The following is a 22,876-nucleotide window of genomic DNA, read 5'->3' on the forward strand; positions in this document are numbered from 1 at the left end:
AGCTTATCATTAGCAATAACTAACCAGTCCGTCAGTATCTATCAAAGGCTGAGACATTTTGCAAATCAGCCCTTATTGATATATAATGCCACATGAATCAAAAGTGAAGGAAAGAACAATTTGTCATTTTAATAGCCAGGTTTCCAATTAGCCCTTTTAACTATTATTTCCTGCATATGCCATGCATTTTTATTGTTCAATACATTTTAATTGAATATCACAAATACTCAAAGGATTTGATGCTAATCCCCCTTCCTTTTTGTTTTTAATTTAATCAAAGAGAATGACTTCTATTGTGTACTAAGCAGAAGCCTGAAAGAAGACAAAGGCTGCCTTTTTTTTGCTGCTGTTGATACCTTATTTTGTGCCTCACTCTGCCTATGAATTGAGAATCAGGGATGGACAACTTCCCACTGTTTCTGTCATTTTCCCATATCTTTCATCTATTAAACTACTGAAGTTTGCAGATGATACAACAGTGATCGGACTCATTCGAGACAATGATGAATCCGCATACAGATGGTAGGTTGAACAACTACCCTTGTGATGTGACCAGAACAATCTAGAACTGAACACACACCAAACTGTAGAAATGGTGATAGACTTTAGGAGAAACCCTTCCACCCTTCCACCTCTCACAATATTAGACAGCACAGTAACAACAGTAGAGATCTTCAAATTTCTAGGTTCTATCATATTTCAAGACCTAAAATGGTCACCTAACATCAAAAACATCATAAAAAAAGCACAACAAAGAATGTTCTTTCTGCGCCAGCTCAGGAAGTTCAACCTGCCCAAGGAACTGCTGATACAGTTCTACAGAGGAATCATTGAGTCTGTCATCTGCACCTCTATAACTGTCTGGTTTGGTGCTGCAACCCAACAGGACCTTCAGAGGATAATCAGAATGCAGAAAAAACAATTGCTGCCAACCTGCCTTCCATTGAGGACCTGTATACTGCACAAGTCAAAAAGAGGACGGGGAAAATATTTACTGACTCCTCGCATCCTGGACACAAACTGTTTCACCTCCTACCCTCAAAACGTCGCTACAGAACACTGCACACCAAGACAACTAGACACAAGAACAATTTTTTCCCGAACGCAATCACTCTACTAAACAAATAATTCCCTCAACACTGTCAGACTTTTTACTAAATCTGCACTTCTATTTCTACTAGTTTTTCTCTCATTCCTATCATCCTTTTCTTCCCACTTAGGACTGTATGACTGTAACTTGTTGCTTGTATCCTAAGATTTTTATTAATATTGATTGTTTCTTCATTGCTTATTTGACCCCTATGACAATAATTAAGTGTTGTACCACATGATGAATGAATGAATGAATGAATGAATGAACGAACGAACGAACAGAAAGAACATTCTTTGTTGTGCTTTTTTGATGACGTTTTTGATGTTAGGTGAACATTTTAGGTCTTGAGATATTATAGAACCTAGAAATTTGAGCTTTATTTGTTTAGTCTACTATAAAAGCAGTCTGTGCTAGTGTTTTCCATGTTCAATAAAAAAGTATTTTTCAGCCCAAATTGCCTTAACCTCAAAGCAGATTTTGTGTTTTTTTTTGTTTCAAATCCTGTGTTCTGATTAGCTCTATTGCTTCCTCCCTCCTCCCTTGGCTAGCTTAATCTAGCTTGATCTCCACTCCCTTTTATAATTTTAAACAGTTACAATTTCAAAGACTTTAATTTTTTTTAAAAAAATCTAAATACATAAAAGGATGGCCCAAAGATTGGCAGTTTCCCAATAACTCTAGATATACTTATTCCCAGAGAGCACTCTTCCAGTTTCCTCAAAATTAAGTGACTCTTGTTCATTTCCTCTCCCATCCACTGGCTATATATACAATATTCCCCATTGGTTCTGCAACTAACAATGAGAACATGGCATCATATTCCTAAAGAGATGCTATTTGCTCAGGGATTAAAAAGAGGGAATACATGGGATTTATATTTATATATTTATATTTATATATTACATAGGATTTATATTAAAATTAAGAACAAGCAATATTTTGTCCCACACACTTTTAGATAAATGCTGAATGATAAAGACCGTATACAAGAAACTCCCTTTCTTCATAGCTATGGTGGAGACATTACTTTATATCTTTGGACAATACTTTAGACATTGTTTTGGAAACAAATAGGAAATAAGAGAAGCTAGATTTTTGTAGCTGGATTTTTCATTAAAAACTAAATATACTAAAAGAATGCCCCCAACCTGTTTAAAAAATGGAAAGAAGGATTGACAGTTAACATTTATAAAAGGGTATTAGTATTTAAGCTACTCTTTATTAGAATTGTGGTGTCAGATCATCAAGCCTTTTGATCCGATTTTACTTTCAAATGCGGCCTTTTGTGTACATTGCAACAATCAAGAACTGTAATCCTTAAATTATCCCTCAGCCAGTATTTTCATCACAAATTATACTTGCATTTTAAAAGGTGTTTTAAAAAATACCTACCAATGCCATTTGTTTGGAAACTGAGATAAATCACTTTGGTCAACTTCAAAATCAACATAATGCATTTATGGTCGGCTGATATACAAATGGAAATGTTTCTTAGAGATGAAGATACATTTAATGGTTCAAAGGTTACTAACATTGGTGAATATGAGATAAGAGTCAAGATGTACAATTGTGGCTAATCCAAAACTTTACATTAAAAAAAAATTCCCTACATTGTTAAGCATCTGTGTATGAATCAAAGGCTTATTTGTATTGAAGACTTTTCACAAAGTAAAAGCAGTATGTGTTTAGCCAAAATAAAATAAAATTAAATTAGGGAAAGGGAAAAAAAGGAAATAAAAAATAAAAAGAAGTGGCTTCTGGTTTTCTTTACAGCAGTTATAAATGTATTTACCGTATTTTTCGCTCTATAAGACGCACCTGCTGATAAGACGCACCTAGATTTTAGAGGAGGAAAATAGGAAAAAAATATTTTGAGCCAAAAAGGGGAGAGGAAGAGAGGAAGGAGTGAAAGAAGGGAGTGAGGGAGGGAGGGAAGAAGGGAGGAAGGAAAAGGAAAGCAAGAAATGGAGGGAGGAAAGGAAGGAAGGAAAGAAAGAAAGAAAGGGGGAAGGGACAGGAACAGAGGAAGGAAGCAAGGAAACTTATGAAAGGGGAGAGTAAGAGAGGAAGGACTGAAGGGAGGGAGGGAAGAAGGTAGGAAGGAGAAAGAAAAGAAGAAATAGAGGAAGGGAAGGTAAAAGAGAGAAAGAAAAAGAGCAAGAAAGAAAGCAAGAAAGAGAGAAAGAAAGAAAATGAAAGAGAAATAAAAATAGAGAGGGGGAATGAAAAAAATGGAATGAGGGAAGGAAGGAGAGAAAGAAAGCAAGAGAAAGAAAAAAGAATGAAAGAGCAAGAGAGCAAGAGAGAAAAAGAAAGAAGGAAAGAAAGAAAGAAAGAAAGAAAGGCAACTTCAAAGAAAGGCTCACTGAGCATCTCTCACTCTCTCTCTCTTTCTATCCCTCTTTCTTTCTCTTCCTTTCTCTCTCTCCTCTTTCTTTATCTCCTCTCTCTCCCTCCCTCTCTTTCTCTCCCCCCTCTCTCCCCCTTTCCCTCTCTCTTTCTCTCTCTCTCTCTTGCTATCTCTCCCCCCTCTCCCTCTCTCTCCCCCCTCTCCCTCTCTCTTTCTCTCTCCCTCTCTTGCTATCTCTCCCCCCTCTCCCACTCTCTTTCTCCCTCTCCCTCTCTTTCTCTCTCTCCCCCTCTCTCTTTCTCTCTCTCTCCCCCTCTTTCTCTCTCTTCTTCTCACTTTCTCTCTCTTGTTTCCTTTCTGTCTGGGCAGATGGCTGCCTTCTGCCTTGGGGCGCGATTTGCCCCCTCTCCTCCTCCGCCGCCGCCTTCTGCCTTGGGGCGCGATCTGCCCCCTCTCCTCCTCCGCCGCTTCCTGCCTTGGGCGAGCAATCCCGGAGTCCGGGACTGTGTGGCTTTGCGCCATGAAGAGGAAACGGCTCCGGCAGCAGGGAAAAGTCGGCCGTTTTCTCTTCATGGCGTAAAGCCACCCTGTCCCAGACTCCCGGATTGCTCGCCCAAGGCAGGGGGCGGCGGAGGAGGAGAGGGGGCGGATCGCGCCCCAAGGCAGAAGGCGGCGGAGGAGGAGGAGAGGGGGCGAATCGCGCCCCAAGGCAGAAGGCAGCGACGTTGGAAAGGGGGCAGATTGCGCCCCAAGGCAGGAGGAGGCAGCGGAGGAGAGGAGGCAGATCACGCCCCAACGCAGGAGGTGGCAGAGGAGGAGAGGAGGCGGATCGGGTGGGCAATAGGGCAGCGTGGAGAAGCCAGGGGCGCATTTGGCCGGAGGCACCGTGGGGAGGCAGGGGCGGCCGCGGCTCCCTTTACTCCTACTGCCACACCTCCCTGCCCCCGCCCACCTCCCCGCGGGCTGGCAGGGGGATGGGGAGCGCGCGCCCGTGGAAAAGGGCGCTCGGGTGTATTTGGGGGTGCACGCCTGCTCACGGGCGCAGCTTACGGGGAACGGTGGGCCAGGCAGCAGCTAGCCAGCCAGCCGGCGAGATGGCGCTTCCGAATTTGCAGCCCCCCCCCTCCCTGCCTGCATCTTCGCTCCATAAGACGAGGCTGATTTTTCATCCTACTTTGGGAGGAAAAAAACTGCGTCTTATGGAGCGAAAAATACGGTATATAGTTTATTCTCTCTAAGAGGATAAATATTCTACTCTATATAATTATCAAACCTATAAAAGGACAAGTACCATCAGAAAGAAAAACAGAGGGATATAAAGAGAGAGCTATCTATTCCCCCTTCTGTTGATTACAATGGCTTTAATAAATTTTGTACTGCAAAATTCAGGGTATAACATAGAGTCCTAGAATTAAATTAGCAGCAGTTTCCAAGTGTGGTTCCAGGGCTTTAAAACTAGAGAAATAGATTTGGACATTTTAATGACTCCATTTTGATATGACACTAAGTGGTGCTCTAGGCAAAATTGGATTTGAACTCATATCACTTTGGAAAGGCAAAGTCCTGAAGGCTGAAGTGTCAGCACAGCAAGGAATTGCAGAGATTCAACAAAAATACAGCAGCAGAATGATTCCTAACTGCTAGGCCACATACAGAAAAAATGATCTCACTCCCTGGCACAATATATCATGGTGAATAATTCCTCTCTGAAGACTTGTCTCAGAGCAAGAATCACAAAAGTGGATTTGGAGAGGCAGCTGAAAGGGGTGGTATCTTCTGTTCCACCTGAATCTCTGAAGTTAACCAAGGAGAAACAAGTACAGACATCAAGCCTGCAGATCAATAAGATGACAGATGTCATAGCCAGATTGCCTGTACAACCAGAACAGGTCATAAGACTTTTTATTTTTGCTATATATTTCAAAAGTAGATACACTGCCATTACTCAGGTGATTTACACCCACAATTAAAGCTCAGCCTGAATACATGGGAATCAAGATAAAGACAAGCTGTTCTCTAAGGATTTCATTTTGTCTCCTTAGAGACTAGGTATGCGGGCATATGCCTACTAGCCTAGAGCAAGATCATTCCCCGGAGTAATGATAGACTGAATCATTTCAATATCCCCATTTAGTACATGTATTAAAGGATCTAGTAGAGAGGAGTCAGAGGACTGTGTGTAGGCTATGTAGTCCGAAGATGAGAAATTTAATGTAACTGGATCTAACTCCTTGTCTGATTTGATGGCTAGATAATATCAAGGATGAGATTTAATTATGTCATTTAAGCACCACTCCTTGGTGCTCCTTACAAGGTAACCTATGGTGCCAATGCTTACTATAATCATAGTTGTGGTTATTTAATTTATGTATTCTTATAAAAGAATGTTCTACTGCCGTGGTTCTCGACTTTTTCTTCACCACGGATCCTTTTTAAATACCTTTTGTGGCCACAGACCATGGCTACGGAACCCCAACACTACTCAAGATTTGATTTATAACATTTCTTCAAGCCTTCGGGGACTCCTGTGACAACATCATGGACTCCTAGGGGTCCATGGACCTCAAGTTGATAACCATTGTTCAACTACTTGTTGCACATCCACAGCTTATGAGTTTGTACCAGTTGACTGTACCAACAGAAGATGCATGCGGCAGGCCAAAGTCTTTAACTCCAAATGATGGTTTCATCCATAACTCCATCATTTGGAGTTATAGACTTTAGCCTGTCAACATGCTTCATTGGAGGCACCAAGTACTGATTATCCCTGAAAGTTTTTATTACTTTTGGTAAAGCGAATCCAGCAGTTTTAAGAGCAAGCATACACTATATAACTTTAGCTATTCTCCATGTTTCCTGAGTTCAACCAAGTGGCCAAATTATTCCTTGATCAACTTAGTGGCCTGCATTGTTCTTTTAGGTTGAAGTTTTCAACACCACACAATCGTTGCTCATGCAGGCTACAATCTTTTCATTAACTAGAGAAATCTTGTGCAAATATAATACTTACTTTATTCTATTAAAGGTCAGTGCAATGATTTACTGGCAGTTGATGGATGGTATATTTAGGACAGAAGTCTAGACTATGAAAGGCAAAGGATATTTGGGTATCTGCAGAAGATGGGTGACAAAATGTTTCTTACAACTTACAGTACACTCTGTTCCTTAAGAATTTGCATGCAAACTATGACAGTTATGAAAGGGTGGAGCTTACATGCAGCATATTTGGCGGTTTGGCATCAACATAACTTAGAATCAGTTTTACAGATTTCATATATGTTGTATTGAGCTGCAAAGGTACCTTGCAATATATAGCCCTAAGTTATCAGACAGTATGACTGACTTGCCCTAAAAGCTGCAATCATAATAGGACAGAATGAAATAGAATAGTATGCAAAACGACTGCCTAATTTTTATTTCTTTGTTTGTTTGTTTTGTCAAGTACATATTGGTGGTATGGAAAGATATAATAATATTCATATACATGATACAGTACTAGTAAAAAGAAACATTAGGACAGGGAACGGAAGGCACATTGGTGCATTTATGCACACCCCTTACTGACCTCTTAGAAAGCAGGAGAGGTCAACAGTAAAGATTTGGGGGTTAGATGTTAGATGTTTGTTGCATTGTAAACCAACCACAGTCACTTAGGTGAGATGGGCAAGATAGAAATGTGATGTATAAATAATAAAATAAAATAAAACCTGAATACTTCAACTCCCCCAAACTCAGAGGCTAGGCTCTTTCTCATCCTATCAAAGGCTTTGATGACTGAAAAAAATCCACTTTCTTGGTTCATTTGATCAGTGATTCTCATCAAACTTGTAAGTCTTATCATATTTTACATCCTAAACTAGATTATTTTATAACATTTAAACTTCTCTCCTTAAACAGATTTGTTTCCACAACCATTTTCAACAAATGGTTTTGTGAAAATTGTAAGCTAATCGTCAGCCCGAATGCATAAAATTACGGCTTACATAGTGAATATCACTAGTAAGTATCTATGGAAAAACAAAACTTCTATAGAACACAAAATACAGTTTTATTTATTTTATTTCCCCTTTTTCCTGGAATTAAAAAAATATGTTTCCCATCTTTGTGTTTTTGTTAAACCAAGCACATTTCTCTTTTCCTTTTTTTCTTTCTTTTTCAAAGTTATATATACCAACTGGTTCCTACTAGTCATAGATTGACAGAAATCAATCTGAACATAATTTTTTAAGTGTGGGTCATAATCTGTGATATGTCAATCCATCTGAGTAATTCAGCTATAAGCAAGCATAAATATTGTACAGTGATCCCCCGAGTTTCGCGCTCTCGATCATTGCTAATCGCTATATCGCGATTTTTCCACCCGGAAGTAAAAACACCATCTGCGCATGCGTGCCCCTTTTTTCTATGGCCACGCATGCGTAGATGGTGGAGTTTGCGTTCCCCGGGCAGATCAGCTGCTGGGCGGCTTCCCTGGGTCTTCCCCCTCTTGCTGGCGGGAGGGCGAGCGGCGGAGGAGCCGGGGTTTCTCCTTTGCGTGGGCGGCCAGTAAGACCCCAGCGCCGCTTCCCAGCTGAGTCCCGAAGCCAAACGTGGAAGTTCGCCTTTGCCGTCTGGCTTCAGGACTCAGCTGGGAAGTGGCGCGAGCGAACGGCGTGGGCGGGCGAAGGGCGGGCAAGCGGCAGCGAGGAGTTTGCGTGGGCGGTGGGGAAACCCCAGCGCCGCTTCCCAGCTGAGTCCCGAAGCCAAACGCGGAAGTTCGCCTTTGCCGTCTGGCTTCAGGACTCAGCTGCTGCAAGCGAGCAGGCGGGCGGGCAAACGGGCAAGCGGCAAGCGATCTTGGGGTTTCCCCGTTGCCCAGGCAAAGGGGAAACCCCAAGATCGCTTGCCGCTTGCCCGTTCGCCCGCCCGCCCGGCTGCTCGCTTGCAGCGCCGCAGCAGCGAGGAGCCAGGCGGGTGGGCGAACGGGCAAGCGGCAAGCGATCTTGAGGTTTACCCGTTGCCTGGGCAACGGGGAAACCCCATCTTTGGCTCCTCGCTGCGCCGCGCTGCGGAGCAGATCAGCTGTTGGGCGGCCGAAGGGGTCTTCCCCGCCGCCCACATGCAAACTCCTCCATGGAAAACAGGACGCGCATGCGCAGATGGTGTTTTTACTTCTGTGCCGCTACATCGCGAGTTTACGATTATCGCAAGGGGTCTTGGAACGGAACCCTCGTGATAATCGGGGGATCACTGTATCTCAAAACTCTGAAAAATTGTTGTACTTCCTCTAAAGTAGATTTCTTGGCCTCAGCCTTTTTAGGTTGTTAAATAATTCTGTGAATTCAGAAATAATGTTGATTTTAGTGCTGTTAGCAAATCTCTTAAAATAAATGAGCGAATAGAGATTGTCTCCTAATTAAACTTTGATTTTTGGAAAATATTGGAAAATTATTCAGTATATAGAATTTAAAGTTAAGACTGTTATCAACGTAACCTTTATATCATATAAAGAAAAAAAAACCCCAACAACCCCAGTTACAATATTGGTATGAAATATTGAGTAGAAACGAACATTATTTCTCATTTTGCAAAGAAGTGTGGTTAAGTTAAGACACTTCATATCCATGTTGATAGGGAAGTACAAATGTGAACATGAAGCTCCAAAGATTTATGACTAAAAAAAGCCATAACACAATAGATGAAATAGAGCAAATTGTCTTTTGCAAGTTACATTCTTGCATATTCAGCACACTTTTTCTTAAAACCAGCACACTTATCCACATAAGCAGGTATTGTAAATGATTCATGTTATGTGATAAGTATGAGACTGCACACATTTGTAAAATGAATATAAATAAAAATGAAACTGACAGGTTCATCCATTCGTGTAGCCAGGTTTTATTGGATGACTCTTAGAATGCCCTTCTGTATTTGGCTATATTTCTGATGTTAATATTGATATTAATTTTTTGGCAGTTTCCTCATTTCTAAGAGCAATGGTCAAGACTGGCAGAGTCTAAGATAGGCACCTTTCCATTTTCAGATGTTGAAAAGATGTAGCTATTGAATTTTGATGGTTTAAGTTATGATTTATGTTCGTTAAAATAAAAAAGACATCCAAGATGTACACTTGTAATGGAAAAGCTTACTGTTTTTAAGCAGCCATGGAAGAAAGTTAAGAAGATCCATCAATCTCCTGATTTTCAATTAAAACACACCTTCAAGGAAGCGTGTTTAGGGTGGCAACCCAAATGCCATAAGTATATAAAACAGAATAAAGAAATTATTTTAGTATCTCCATGAGAATCAGCTTCAGAATCAAACACTATGTTCTAGCTTTAAAAGCCACGTCATTTGTTTTCGGGTTCTGCTATGATTTATATGATATCAGAGGTGACCAGAACAACACACAATTTTTCACATCTTCTTTCTTCTTCACAATGTAGATTTGTGCACTAAACAATTGCTACTTATCTAGAATCCTTAACTACTATCTTGAATTCCAGTAATTTAGATGCCAAGGATAGGATTTTGTGTACAGTATTCTTTCCTGCAGGTTCCAGAAAGGATATGTTTTCTTAAATAATTGTCCAAATTCATTCCAAATAAGGCTGGGGAGAATTGTCCACAGACCCAGCCTTATTATCAAACAAAATGAGTTGACGCAAGAACAGATATCACGGATGGTGAATAGCAGCATCCTATTCACTATCATGAATAGCTCTGATTAGCTTCTATGCGTGCATTTGGAGTGAGATGGACATTGTCCTACACTCAAGACAGCAAACTATATAAAGCTATGCCAGCATATACAATGAAAGTCACTATTCCCCAAACTAGTCAAAATTAAATGCATTTGACCAGAATTCCTACCAATGCTGAAGCTTGTTGGAAATTAAGGGAACTGAAATGTGCAAATTTGGAAAGTGCCTAGATCGGAGTAGCTAGTAAAAGTCAATCATGCTGAACCATGACAAATTTTAATCAGCCTTTTCTTTTAGCATTATCTGTAAGAGTAATAAAGTAAATATTTATTTTAAAGTCTCTAAGGCTTATTGGGCCTGAGTCAATCCCTTTTGGAAGCTAAACAATATGATAACCACAGATAAATGCCTCTGATTTTTTTTTCTGAATACTAGCGACTTCTTATTCAGATGAGCAGCACCCTTAATAAGGTCTCCCTATATTCATAATCAGGAGAGAAGGCTTGGTTTACTATGACTATGTAGTTTTAAAATGAACATTAGGAATATGTGCATTTAGAGATTGAATTAAATACTGTTTAAGGACTTCTTATTTCTATGAATTTGAACTCTATGAATAACCAAAAAGAAAATGTATATACTGTAATAAGATTTTGGGGGGGGATAGTCAAGTTGTTTAACTTCAACAAAAGACAATAATAAATAACTTGCTTTGAAAGTAAAGAAATATTTATTTATTTTTATTTATTTATTTATTTTGTCCAATACACAATGAGGGTTTTAGTGGGTATATATCTATATACACATAGTAAAATACATGGTGAAGGTTATAGAGGAGATACTCATAGTAAAATATATCTAAGAAATAATAGAAAAGAAGATATAGTAATAGAACATATCAATGAAAGAATAGAAGAAGAGATATAGGAATAGAAGAAAGGTATAGGAGATATAGGAGAGCAATAGGACAGGGGACGGAAGGCACTCTAGTGCACTTGTACTCGCCCCTTAATAAATTACAGTGATCCCCCGATCATTGCGAGGGTTCCGTTCCAGGACCCCACGCAATGACCGGTTTTTCGCGAAGTAGCACTGCGGAAGTAAAAACACCATCTGCGCATGTGCAGATGGTGTTTTTACTATCGCCGCAGCAGCGAGGAGCCGAAGATTGGGGTTTCCCCGCCGCCTGCCCGCGCCGCTTCCCAGCTGGGAAGCAGCGCTGGGGGTCTTACCGGCTGCCCACTCCTCGCTGCTGCCGTGCCCGCCGCTTGTCCGCCGCCTGCCTGCCCGCGCGCCGGCCCTTCGCCCGCCCACGCCGTTCGCCGGTAACACCCCCAGCGCCGCTTCCCAGCTGGGAAGCGGCGCGAGCGAATGGCGTGGGCGGGCGAAGGGCGGGCACGCGGGCAGGCAGGCGGCGGACAAGCGGCCGGTAACACCCCCAGCACCGCTTCCCAGCTGGGAAGCGGCGCGAGCGAACGAAGGGCGGGCACGCGGGCAGACAGGCGGCGGACAAGCGGCCGGTAACACCCCCAGCGCCGCTTCCCAGCTGGGAAGCGGCGCGAGCGAGCGAAGGGCGGGCGCGCGGGCAGGCAGGCGGCGGACAAGCGGCCGGTAACACCCCCAGCGCTGCTTCCCAGCTGGGAAGCGGCACGAGCGAACGGCGTGGGCGGGCGAAGGGCGGGCGAGCGGCAGCGAGGAGTTTGCGTGGGCGGTGGGGAAACTCCTCGCTGATGCCCGCCGCTCGCTCTCCCGCCAGCAAGAGGGGGAAGACCCAGGGAAGCCGCCCAGCAGCTGATCTGCCCGGCGCCATCTACGCATGCGTGCCCATAGAAAACAGGGCGCGCATGCGCAGATGGTGCTTTTACTTCCGGGTTTAAAAATCGCCATATAGCCATTTCGCAATGCTCGGGGTCGCAATACCCGGGGGATCACTGTAGTTTGAATTTCAGGAGAATGTAGTGATAAGTAGTTTTACCTAGATCTGATATAATAAGTGTTCTGAAAATATTTTTTCTACCTATCTAATAACAGATTACAAGTTATCACATTAAACAAATGTAATTACTGTCTGAGAGATCTTCATACTTGTAAAGACTAGAAATGTTTCTTGACCATTAATTGCCAATAAGATGGCCTGTAGAAGAAAGGTCTTTTACCAAACCACCCAAAAGCATTTAAGAGTGAAACATATCATGCTTAGTTATCCTGTTATAATTTTTTTTATGGGCTAATTTTGAAAAACAGACTTTCTTGTTGAACTCTAAGAGATAAATCCTAAAGCAATAGCCACATGAGGTCACTGTTGTTCATATATGAATTATAAGTTTAAACTCACTGTGTAACTAAGCTGACTTGTCCCACCGTGTCATCAACACAAAAGACAAATACTGTGTATCATGAAGAAATGAATAGTGTTTACATCAACTTTAATTTCTAACAGAGTTGTTAAAACAAAACAAAAAAACCCCCAATATAATGTAAAACAAATGTTCATGCAATGCTAACTATATTCAAATATTCCTGTAACTATAACTATACAGTATTCCTAACTATATTCAAATGTTCAAGTAAACATGATTCAATTATAATATTCTGCCCAGGAAATTAATTCTGAATTTCAATAACGCATACGAATTCCTGCTTCCACCTCATAGATATTTTATATATCCACTGAATTTTTGTAATCATACTGTTCTTTATATTCAGGCACTGAATGTGTGCAAATTGCTGTCATAATATTTTCAGTCTCACAGAAGACTATTGATGTTTGTTTGTTTGTTTGTTTGTTTGTTTGTTTCAGACATGATGCTGCTCACTAATGTAACCACTGGAACGCAACGTTCACATTTACTTCTCATGACAATCATGTTACCCAAGCATTAGTTTCCTAGAAGTACTGTCCTTGGGCCTCTACACAATTTTTTTCAGCGACTCTGCCATGACCGGTACATGACTTGGAAGGCGTCTTCGGGGACGGACCTCTTCCTGATTGGATCTCTTTTATGGACGAAAAACGGGTTCCTTTCAGCGCTGGGAACAAAAAGAAGTCTTCTGGGGTGATGTCAGGACTATAGAAGGGGTGGGGCAGTGTTGGCACCTGGTGTTTGGCCAGGAACTCGTGGACTCGTAGCGTGTTGTGGCAAGGCACGTTTTTCATCCATAGAAGAGACCAATCAGCTATGACAAAGACCTTGCAAGAGGTCCCTGAAGCAACCTTCCAGAGCGCGTACCGGTCATGGCAGAGTCGCTGGAAAAAATGTGTAGAGGCCCAAGGACAGTACTTTAAGAATTTTAAGTGTTTATGCAAATCTGTTCAATAAATTACTTTAAAAAAAATTATTGCATTACTTTTGGAACGCAACCGGTATATGCATAAACTTACCACTTAGTGAGCAGCTGGAGGGGAGAGAGAGAGGTTAAGGAAGATGTTGCATTCTGTCTCTGGTCATCTCTTTCTGGCTTTTCCCCCCCATATATTAACTGATAGCATATGTTATGCTTAAATGATTTCATCACAAAAACACTTTCTGATATGTCTTCATGCAAAGTTAACTGTGAAAACAATCTTTAGGATGTTTGCCACAATACAGTGGTACCTCGTGATACAAACCCCTTGTTATACGAACTTTTCGAGATTTATTTATTTATTTATTATTTATTTATTATTTAGATTTGTATGCCGCCCCTCTCCGAAGACTCGGGGCGGCTACGAATCCAGGGTTCGGAATTTTTTTGCCTCTTCTTAAAAACTTTTTTCACCTTACGAACCTGCCGCCGCTGCTGGGATGCCCCGCCTCCAGACTTTCTTTGGAAGCCAAGCACCAGTTTTTGCGATCCTGGGATCCCCTGAGGCTCCCCTCCATGGGAAATCCCACCTCCTGACTTCCGCAAAAACGCGATGCTGTAGGGAAATCCCAGGAGGGGAATCCCAGGATTGCAAAAACAGGCAGAGTAGGGGGGACAAAAACAGGAAAAGACTCATGGAGCTCAAGGGAGGAGAAAGGTGTGGGGAAGATGAGCAGAGTGGGGGAGGACAAAAACGGGAGGCAGGGACTCATGGAGCTCAAGAGAGGAGAAAGGTGTGGGGGAGATGAGCAGAGTGGGGGGGACAAAAAATGGGAGGCAGGGACTCATGGAGCTCAAGAGAGGAGAAAGGTGTGGGGGAGATGAGCAGAGTGGGGGGACAAAAAACGGGGGGCAGGGACTCATGGAGCTCAAGAGAGGAGAAAGGTGTGGGGGAGATGAGCAGAGTGGGGGGACAAAAAACGGGAGGCAGGGACTCATGAAGCTCAGGAGAGGAGAAAGGTGTGGGGGAGATAAGCAGAGTGGGGGGGACAAAAAACGGGAGGCAGGGACTCATGGAGCTCAAGAGAGGAGAAAGGTATGGGGGAGATGAGCAGAGTGGGGGGGACAAAAAACGGGAGGCAGGGACTCATGGAGCTCAAGAGAGGAGAAAGGTGTGGGGGAGATGAACAGAGGGGGGGGGACAAAAAACGGGAGGCAGGGACTCATGGAGCTCAAGAGAGGAGAAAGGTGTGGGGGAGATGAGCAGAGGGGGGGACAAAAAACGGGAGGCAGGGACTCATGGAGCTCAAGAGAGGAGAAAGGTGTGGGGGAGATGAGCAGAGTGGGGGGGACAAAAAACGGGAGGCAGGGACTCATGGAGCTCAAGAGAGGAGAAAGGTGTGGGGGAGATGAGCAGAGTGGGGTGGGAAAAAATGGGAAGAAAAGACTCATGGAGCTCAAGAGAGGAGAAAGGTGTGGGGGAGATGAGCAGAGTGGGGGGGGCAAAAATGGGAGGCAGGGACTCATGGAGCTCAAGAGAGGCTGTTTTCACCTTGCTTCGTTGGGACTCCCTCCCCCCACTCTGTTCCCCTCAGCTTTGTCTGGCCACCACTTTTTTTTTTAAGCCTTAATATTTTAGATTCTCCTAATGGGCCTGCACGCATTATTGGCTTTTCCATTGTTTCATCTTACGAACTTTTCACCTTACGAACCTTGTCCTGGAACCAATTACGTTCGTAAGACGAGGTATTACTGTATATAAATAGGACTGTATGACTGTAACATGTTGCTTGTATCCTAAGATTTTTATTAATATTGTTTCTTCATTGCTTATTTAACCCCTATGACAATCATTAAGTGTTGTACCACATGATTCTTGACAAATGTATCCTTTTCTTTTATGTACACTGAGAGCATATGCACCAAGACAAATTCCTTGTGTGTCCAATCACACTTGGCCAATAAGCAATTGCATTGCATTGCATTGCATTGCATTGTATTGTATTGTATTGAATTGTACTGTACTGTACTGTACTGTATTCTATTCTATTCTACTCCATTCCATTCTATTCTAAATGGGGATATAACCTGCTTCTTCCTGCACTACATGGATGTCCCACACAGGAGTGTGCTTTGTGTGTACATGCATAATATCAAAAATACAAGCAAAAAATAAGTAAAACAAGCCAAAAACAAGATGGTGGTGCATATGCAGTGCCAAAACCTCAGTTTTTGCACATGCACAGAAACAAAAACCAGCAAAAATCTCCTCCCAAATCCAAAAAAAGAGATGGTGGCATCCACAGACCAGCACTGACAGAATCGGCTGTGTGACCAGTTCACTACCAGTTCTATAGAACCGGTGTGAACTGGGAGGAACCCACTTCTGATATAACCCTTTTGAATTTCTAGTTTAATCTCTTCTAAGTTAATACTTCAAACGTTTCTGCCTAAATTAGCTATCTGTGTTTCATACCTAAATTAGACCTTTGTTCATTAACAGTTTGTTATCAGAGAGCTATACAAGTTGTAAACAATATGTGAAGATAGATGAGGAAAGCTAGAATGCATGGTGGATGGATGGATGATAAATTAACTGATGGATGGATGATAAATTATCTTTTTGAAAATGATCTACTGACAGGCTGAAAGCCTGGATAGGATCAATTCTCCTTTGATCCATGCTCCCATGAATGGAAAGGGAGAACCATGGTAATAATGTAGTCTCCACTAATTTTCAAGCTGAACCAAATACTGTAATCTATTTTCTATTGAGTATTTTACAATAATTGGGATTCTCCCTCTGGTATTAGAAGTCATATGTGAACAATGAATCTAAAAATTAATTCATTTCTGTCAACACAGAATATTGGAAAAGCTATCCAACATCATTGCTCAAAGAATTGTATCCCAAGCATTTAAAGCCATGCTCTTTTCTATCTCGAATTTTGTAACAGTTTGAAGTTTGTGACTTAGCATGTTGAGATCACATCAGTTGCCCTTCATTGCCTTTTACTTCAACTTAAGAAGTCGGTTTTAACCTGCCTGACATCTAATTAAGACACTGCTAATGAGGCTGTAAAAATTGGGGTCTCTAGAGAGCGGCTACTGACATCTAGTGCCCTCTTTATCTGAGAAATATATAGTTGTCTGTCTTTGAGTGTTTGCACAGAGAACAACTTCTCATAAAACTTCCAATGCATTAAAAAGAGAGGTTTTTCAAGGATGAAACTGGCTGTTGCAAACTTTAAGGCAGAAAAAAAGTAATAAATGCATGTGAACTTGTGTTAGGTTGCAGCAATTTGCATTTTATATTCAGATACAGATAAGAGGGCACTTCTTTTTTCCAGAATAGGCAAAATACAATACATATTTAATGTTGTTGGTATTCTGAAATGTTTCATAAGCTTGTCCCAAAGATACATTTTCAGGAGGCAACTGGACTTCCTTATTTTTTTCTTTGAAGACATTTAGCTTCTCATCCAAGAAACTTATTTAGCTCTGACTAGATGGTGGGGAATGGAAGGATTTATATTCTTTGCAGACAGCTGGTCATTTGCATCCTTTTAGAACTTCTTGAATGAGAAGCGAAATGGTTTCACCCCCCACCCCAAGAAAGTCCAGTTGCCTCCTGAAAAAGCATCTTTCAGACAACCATGGCCTAGATGACTGAGAATCTCTACAGAGTTTCATCAGCTTGCAATGTTCCAATTAAGAAAATAAAAGCAAGCATTGGTCTTACCTGACACATCCTTTCTCATGCAGATTGACGGGAGAGTCCAGGATGGGTCACTCTAGTCCTCTAGCTCTATGACTGGGTTGAATTTCTGAAGATACACCTCCCTGGTAATGGTCTTTACAGAGAGTCTGGTAACAGCCTGGAGAGTCCTGATGATGTAATCTAGAAGACTGTCTTTCCTTAGCAAGCATTGCTCAATCTTCAAATGGTTAGATGAAACCATGGCATGGACCCTGATCTGTGGAATGACTCATGGCCTGGCCACCAACACGAACCAGGGTCATCTAGGCCAATGAGGTGCCACCAGGAGAAGCTCTTCCCTCTCCTCCAGAAGTCTCCTAAGAACCCTGGAAATGAGAAGAGGAGGAAAGGTGCTGAGAAAGAGAGATGTGGGAGAGAGGGATGAAAGAAGAGATGAGAGGGAGGAAGAGGGAGGGAGAAAAAGATGGAAGAGGAAGAGGGGCACAAAGAGATGGGAGAGAAGGAGGGAAATAGAGAGAGAGAGAAAGAGGGTGAAAGAGAGACATGGGAGAGAGGGGGAGACAGAGAGAGACATACCTGCTTCTTTAAAAAAGAAAACTCTGAGAGCCACAAAACCTGAAGAGGCATGGTGGTAGGGTTATGTGACTCAGTAGGAATGACATCGAGTTGGCCACGCCCTCCCACTCACATGATCATGAAAATATGCCTGCCCATGAAGCCACACCCACAAATAAGCCATGCCCATAGAAACAGTAGTAAAAAAATTTAGAACCCATCCCTGTCTTACACAGTAAGAAGAGAACCATCCTTATATGAGAGGATGAGCTCTGGTAGTGCAATGGTTAAAATGCAAAATTGTAGGAAAAACCCTGTCCACAATCTGGAGTTCAATCCTACCGGGTCTCAAGGTTGACTCAGAATCCCATCTTTCCAAGTTCTGTAAAATGAGAACCCAGATTGTTGGGAAATATGTAAATAATGCTTCTACATTGTATATCACCCAGAGAGTGCTCCAAAGCACTACAGCAGATAGTATATAAATATAAATGCTATATCTTTTAATCTTGTGACTAGGGATTCGTTATTTATTAGAGATATTCTATTAAAAGCTTTTATGAATTCTAAAACACTGCTTTTACTTCTGTCATCAGATTTTATACTGTTATTAATAGTTATTTGAAGCTTCTCCACAATATTAATATTATTTCTCTTTCACTTCTCAGAAATTGATACATGGTTGATTTTTAAAAAAATAATTTCAGGGACACATTATTTACTCTCAATAATGTTAAACTAATGGAGGTGCTTGAGACAATTGACCTATTAGTGACTCCAGTGTCATTTCCCCATTAGACTTGATCAATTACCCTTTGTTTGCTGTAATTAAGCCATGTGACATATCCATTATTCTCAGTTCTTCAGCAATTTGAATTAATTTGGGGAACATTTTGTTTAAGGATGTTACTGCTTCTTATCAATCAAAATGTGCATCATCCCATTATTTTTATCCTATTATATTATTTTGTAATGAACTGTTTTGTCATGTGCTATTGCTTTTTGAAAGCATTATTAGTAGGTCAAATTAGTTTTACTGAATCTGGTTCTCTCTTGATCTCTTGGGACTACTTCTTTCCAAATGCCAGGTGGGAACTCTGAGACCAATTACCACATGCAAAAATCTTCAGAATGAATGAGAATATCACATGGGATTGACCTACTGGTTAAAATTAAGAGGTCCTAGCTGGGGGTGGGGGTGGAATTATTTCACAATATTAAAATTATTTCTGAAGAATTCTTTCTGAAGAATGTTTTTCACTCAGCTAAGGAGCAACATTTCAATAGGAACAACTCTAACTGTATTTGAAATATTAAAGCAGAGAAAACCGATTTAAATCTAATTGTCACTTAAATTTAAAACATTAATTTTCAATTTAAACATTAATCAACGACAATTAGGCTTTATCTTTACAAAGATGGTAAACCATGAAAAATCCTTAATAAACAAAGGCTTAGAATATGAGAGCCAGTTTGCTCAAATTGTTGGAGGCTAGAAATAATGACCTTGTGAGTTCTACCCCTGCATGAAGAAAAGTTGGGTTACCTTGGGCCAGTCACACTGTCAGACAGTGGCAAATCTTGCCAAGAAAACAACAAGGGCAGTTGTCAAATGTCAGTACTGACTCAAATGCTCAGTGCACTCAAATGGACATAACTGCATGCACCATATACCATTTTCTTTAATATCTCCCCCACCCCCTCTACTCGTATATTTAAATATCAGAGGTTAGTATAGCTTTAACCACTACAGTGATCCCTCGATTTTCGCGGTCTCGATTTTCGCGAAATGCTATACCACGGTTTTTCAAAAAATAATAATTTAAAAATACTCCACGGTTTTTTTTCTATTCCACGGTTTTTCCCACCCGATGACGTCATACGTCATCACCATGAATCACTTCTCTGTCTCTTTCTCTTTCTTTCCTGTCATTCTCTCTCTTTCTCTATCTCTCCCCCTCTTGCTCTCTCTCTTTTTCTCACTTTCCCTCTCTTGTTTTCTTTCTCTCACTCTTTCGGGTGAGTGGCGGGTGGGCGGGCGAGCAGCGAACAGCGGGTGAGCGAACGGGCGAGCGGCGGGCGGGCGGGCGAGCAGCGAGCGGCGAGTGAACGGGCGAGCAGCGGGCGGGCGAGTGGCGAACGGGCGAGCGGCGAACGGCAAGTGAACGGGCGAGCGGTGAACGGGCGAGCAGCGGGCGGGCGAGCGGTGAACGGGCGAGCGGCGAGCAGCGAGTGAACGGGCGAGCGGCGGGCAGGCGAGCGGCGAGTGAACGGGTGAGCGGCCGGCGGGCAGGCGGCGAGCGGCGGGCGAGCGGCGAGGGCGCGCATGCGCAGATGGTGTTTTTACTTCCGCACCACTATACCGCGGAAAATCGATTATCGCGGGAGGTCTTGGAATGTAACCCCCGCGATAATCGAGGGATCACTGTATACCAAACTGACTCTCATGTACAATAATCAGGTATCAGGCTAGAAACTTGGAGACTGTGAGTTCTACTGTCACCTGAGGCACAAAGTAGCCGAGTGACCTTGAGCTAGTCACTTTCTCTTAGCGCTAGGAAGGAGGCCATGTTTGAAAATCTTGCCAAGAAAACTGCAGGAATTTGTCTAGGCGATCTCCAAGAACAGATCACGATTGAATGGAAGAAAATAAAACAATAACCATAGTTATTTGGAGGGATAGCAAGCTACTGTAAAACAGCCCAACTAGAAACTAGGACAATAACAAGGCAAAGGGAACAGTTCAATTGGGAAGATTTTTCTCATTCAAGTGCGAACAAAATATGGGAGTAACTTCCTAAGGAGGCTTTCACTAGTAACTGAGAACCACCCCTATCTTCAGAGCTGAGTTATCACTTATCCTAGACTGGGAAGAAAATTGTACTGATATGCCCCAGACCCTCACTTGGCAGAGCCCTATCCTGCCTTTAGTAACTTTGTTTTGACATATTGTCTAATGGTACTACACTAATGTTAGATGTGGAAAATAACTGATTGATTCCTCTGACCTCCCTCATCTGTATTCAAAACTTCTATTAGTTTAAGTGTGCCTCTATTGTTAAATTGAGCTAATATAAGGCTGATTTTAAAACCAGGTAAAGCTTCAAACTGTTGTGTTAGTTGTAGGCTCATTTCATTTATTAATAGGGATATTAAGATTCCAACTGCATTATTGCCTAAGCAATTGCAAGAGGTTTTATTATGTATAATTCCCCTTGTGAATCATTAGATAATCTGTGTTTATGAATTGATAGATAGGATAGAGCAAAAGGTAGAATAGATTTTGCTCTACTGGATGCAGAAAAGAAAAAACAGAAACACAGAAAATGAAAATTAAGAATATAATGAAAAAAATAACAGAAACATATAAAGAAATTAATTCCCCCTTCATCACAAATATAAACAATATTAGTAACTTATTGCCTTCTTTTAAAATGAAGCAAACAATATATTCTTCCCTTATTCCATCTCTTATCTATAGATAAATTCATAAAACTTCATCATTTCAGTCCTGATGTTAATAAAAATCTGTTAAAAATCTATCAGCTCTCCTGGAGATTCGCACTGCTCCCACCCTCCTCAACTTCTGTAAAAGCTTAAAGACCTATTTATGCCAACAAGTTTGGGGCCATTAGACCCTAGTCCCCTGGCCGACGAGTGTAGTATGTTTTGCTGTGTGAATGGTAATGAATGATTTAAAATCTTATTTGAGTTTTTAAAAGTTTTTTAGTACAGTGTTCCCTCGCTTTTCGCAGGGGATGCGTTCTGAGACCACCCGCGAAAGTCGAATTTCCGCGAAGTAGAGATGCGGAAGTAAATACACTATTTTTGGCTATAAACAGTATCACAAGCCTTCCCTTAACACTTTAAACCCCTAAATTGCAATTTTCCATTCCCTTAGCAACCATTCAGATTATTACTCATCATGTTTATTTATTAAAGTTTATTAAAAAAAATATTTATTAAAGGCAGACGAAAGTTTGGCGATGACATATGACGTCATCGGGTGGGAAAAACCGTGGTATAGGGAAACCCCCCGTGAAGTATTTTTTAATTAATATTTTTGGAAAACCGTGGTATAGACTTTTCGCTAAGTTTGAACCCGCGAAAATCGAGGGAACGCTGTATATTAATTGGATTTTTAAATATGTATATATGTTGTTTTTGACATGTTGTGAGCCACCCCAAGTCCTCGGAGAGGGGTGGCATACACATCCAATTAATAAATAATAAATAATAAATTAAAGGTTACCAGAATGTTACCCATTTATATCTTAACCAAATAAACCAATTTTACCTTTCTTACTTCTAATGTTCTTGATCATTAGTCCCTTCAAATAATGTCATACAACTTGATTTCTTTTCATTTTTGTCTTCATTCCTTGCACAAAAATATTCAAAGCTTTAACAAGATTTTTTTAGACCTAAAATATTTTCAGTTAGACTACAACTCCTTTGAACTCATTGGGGTTTGCTTTAAAGCTCACATGTCTGAAATCTTGTTAATAAATTATTATTCAGTTGGACAGGTGCTCATTTTTTCTGAAACTATAAAGATAAAACAATGCTTTTTTTCCTCCTTTTTACATCATATTCAAATTATAAATGTGTTTTCAAGAGTTTGTTTAAAGATAACAGATGTGTAGATTTCAAGTTCAAGAATTTCTAGCCTGCATAGCCAATGCTGAAATTTCTAGGAGTCAGATTCTATATATTTGAAGGGAACTAAGATTGAGAAAGGCTGTAATTGAGGAATTTGGCTACAGTGGTAAACAACACAATAAATTGAACCACCTATTGAACTGTGCTTGAATAATAGCTATTCATTAACCACTATGAATAAACCTAGTCAAGTCAATCATAACATAGTTATGACAAAATGGACAATGCAAAATTGGTATAGGTACATGGTGGACCACATTCAATTTGAGATTATGGATAAAAGGATGAATTTGATTAATGAAACTGATTTGCAACAACTGATGGGACGATGGGACAAGGTAAGACGATATATGGCGAGTAGGATCCGAGACCAAGCCATAAGAAACAAGTTGGAATCACTTTATAATATGTAAATAAATATTTCGCTCTTGTGTTAAAATAGTCTATACAAGAAACACCCCTGATTGGTGGTGGGGTACGAATGTTTGTCTGGTGGTAGGCATAATCACTGAGCACTTGTTATTTGT

The 22,876-nt window shown here is 41.3% G+C and overlaps 1 protein-coding gene across 1 annotated transcript in view; it reads right to left on the minus strand.

Moving 5' to 3' along the window:
• Positions 1 to 17,191, minus strand: part of LOC139175070 (triadin-like) — a 102,896-nt gene extending 85,705 nt beyond the window's left edge. The window contains exon 1 of the mRNA XM_070765964.1: positions 17,154 to 17,191. Coding sequence (XP_070622065.1) covers positions 17,154 to 17,172 — 19 coding nt within the window. The 5' untranslated portion in view covers positions 17,173 to 17,191. The remainder of the gene's footprint in view (positions 1 to 17,153) is intronic.
• Positions 17,192 to 22,876: the final 5,685 nt, after the last annotated feature.

This window comes from Erythrolamprus reginae, chromosome 1, assembly GCF_031021105.1.
Source record: "Erythrolamprus reginae isolate rEryReg1 chromosome 1, rEryReg1.hap1, whole genome shotgun sequence".
Taxonomy (NCBI): Eukaryota; Metazoa; Chordata; class Lepidosauria; order Squamata; family Dipsadidae; genus Erythrolamprus; species Erythrolamprus reginae.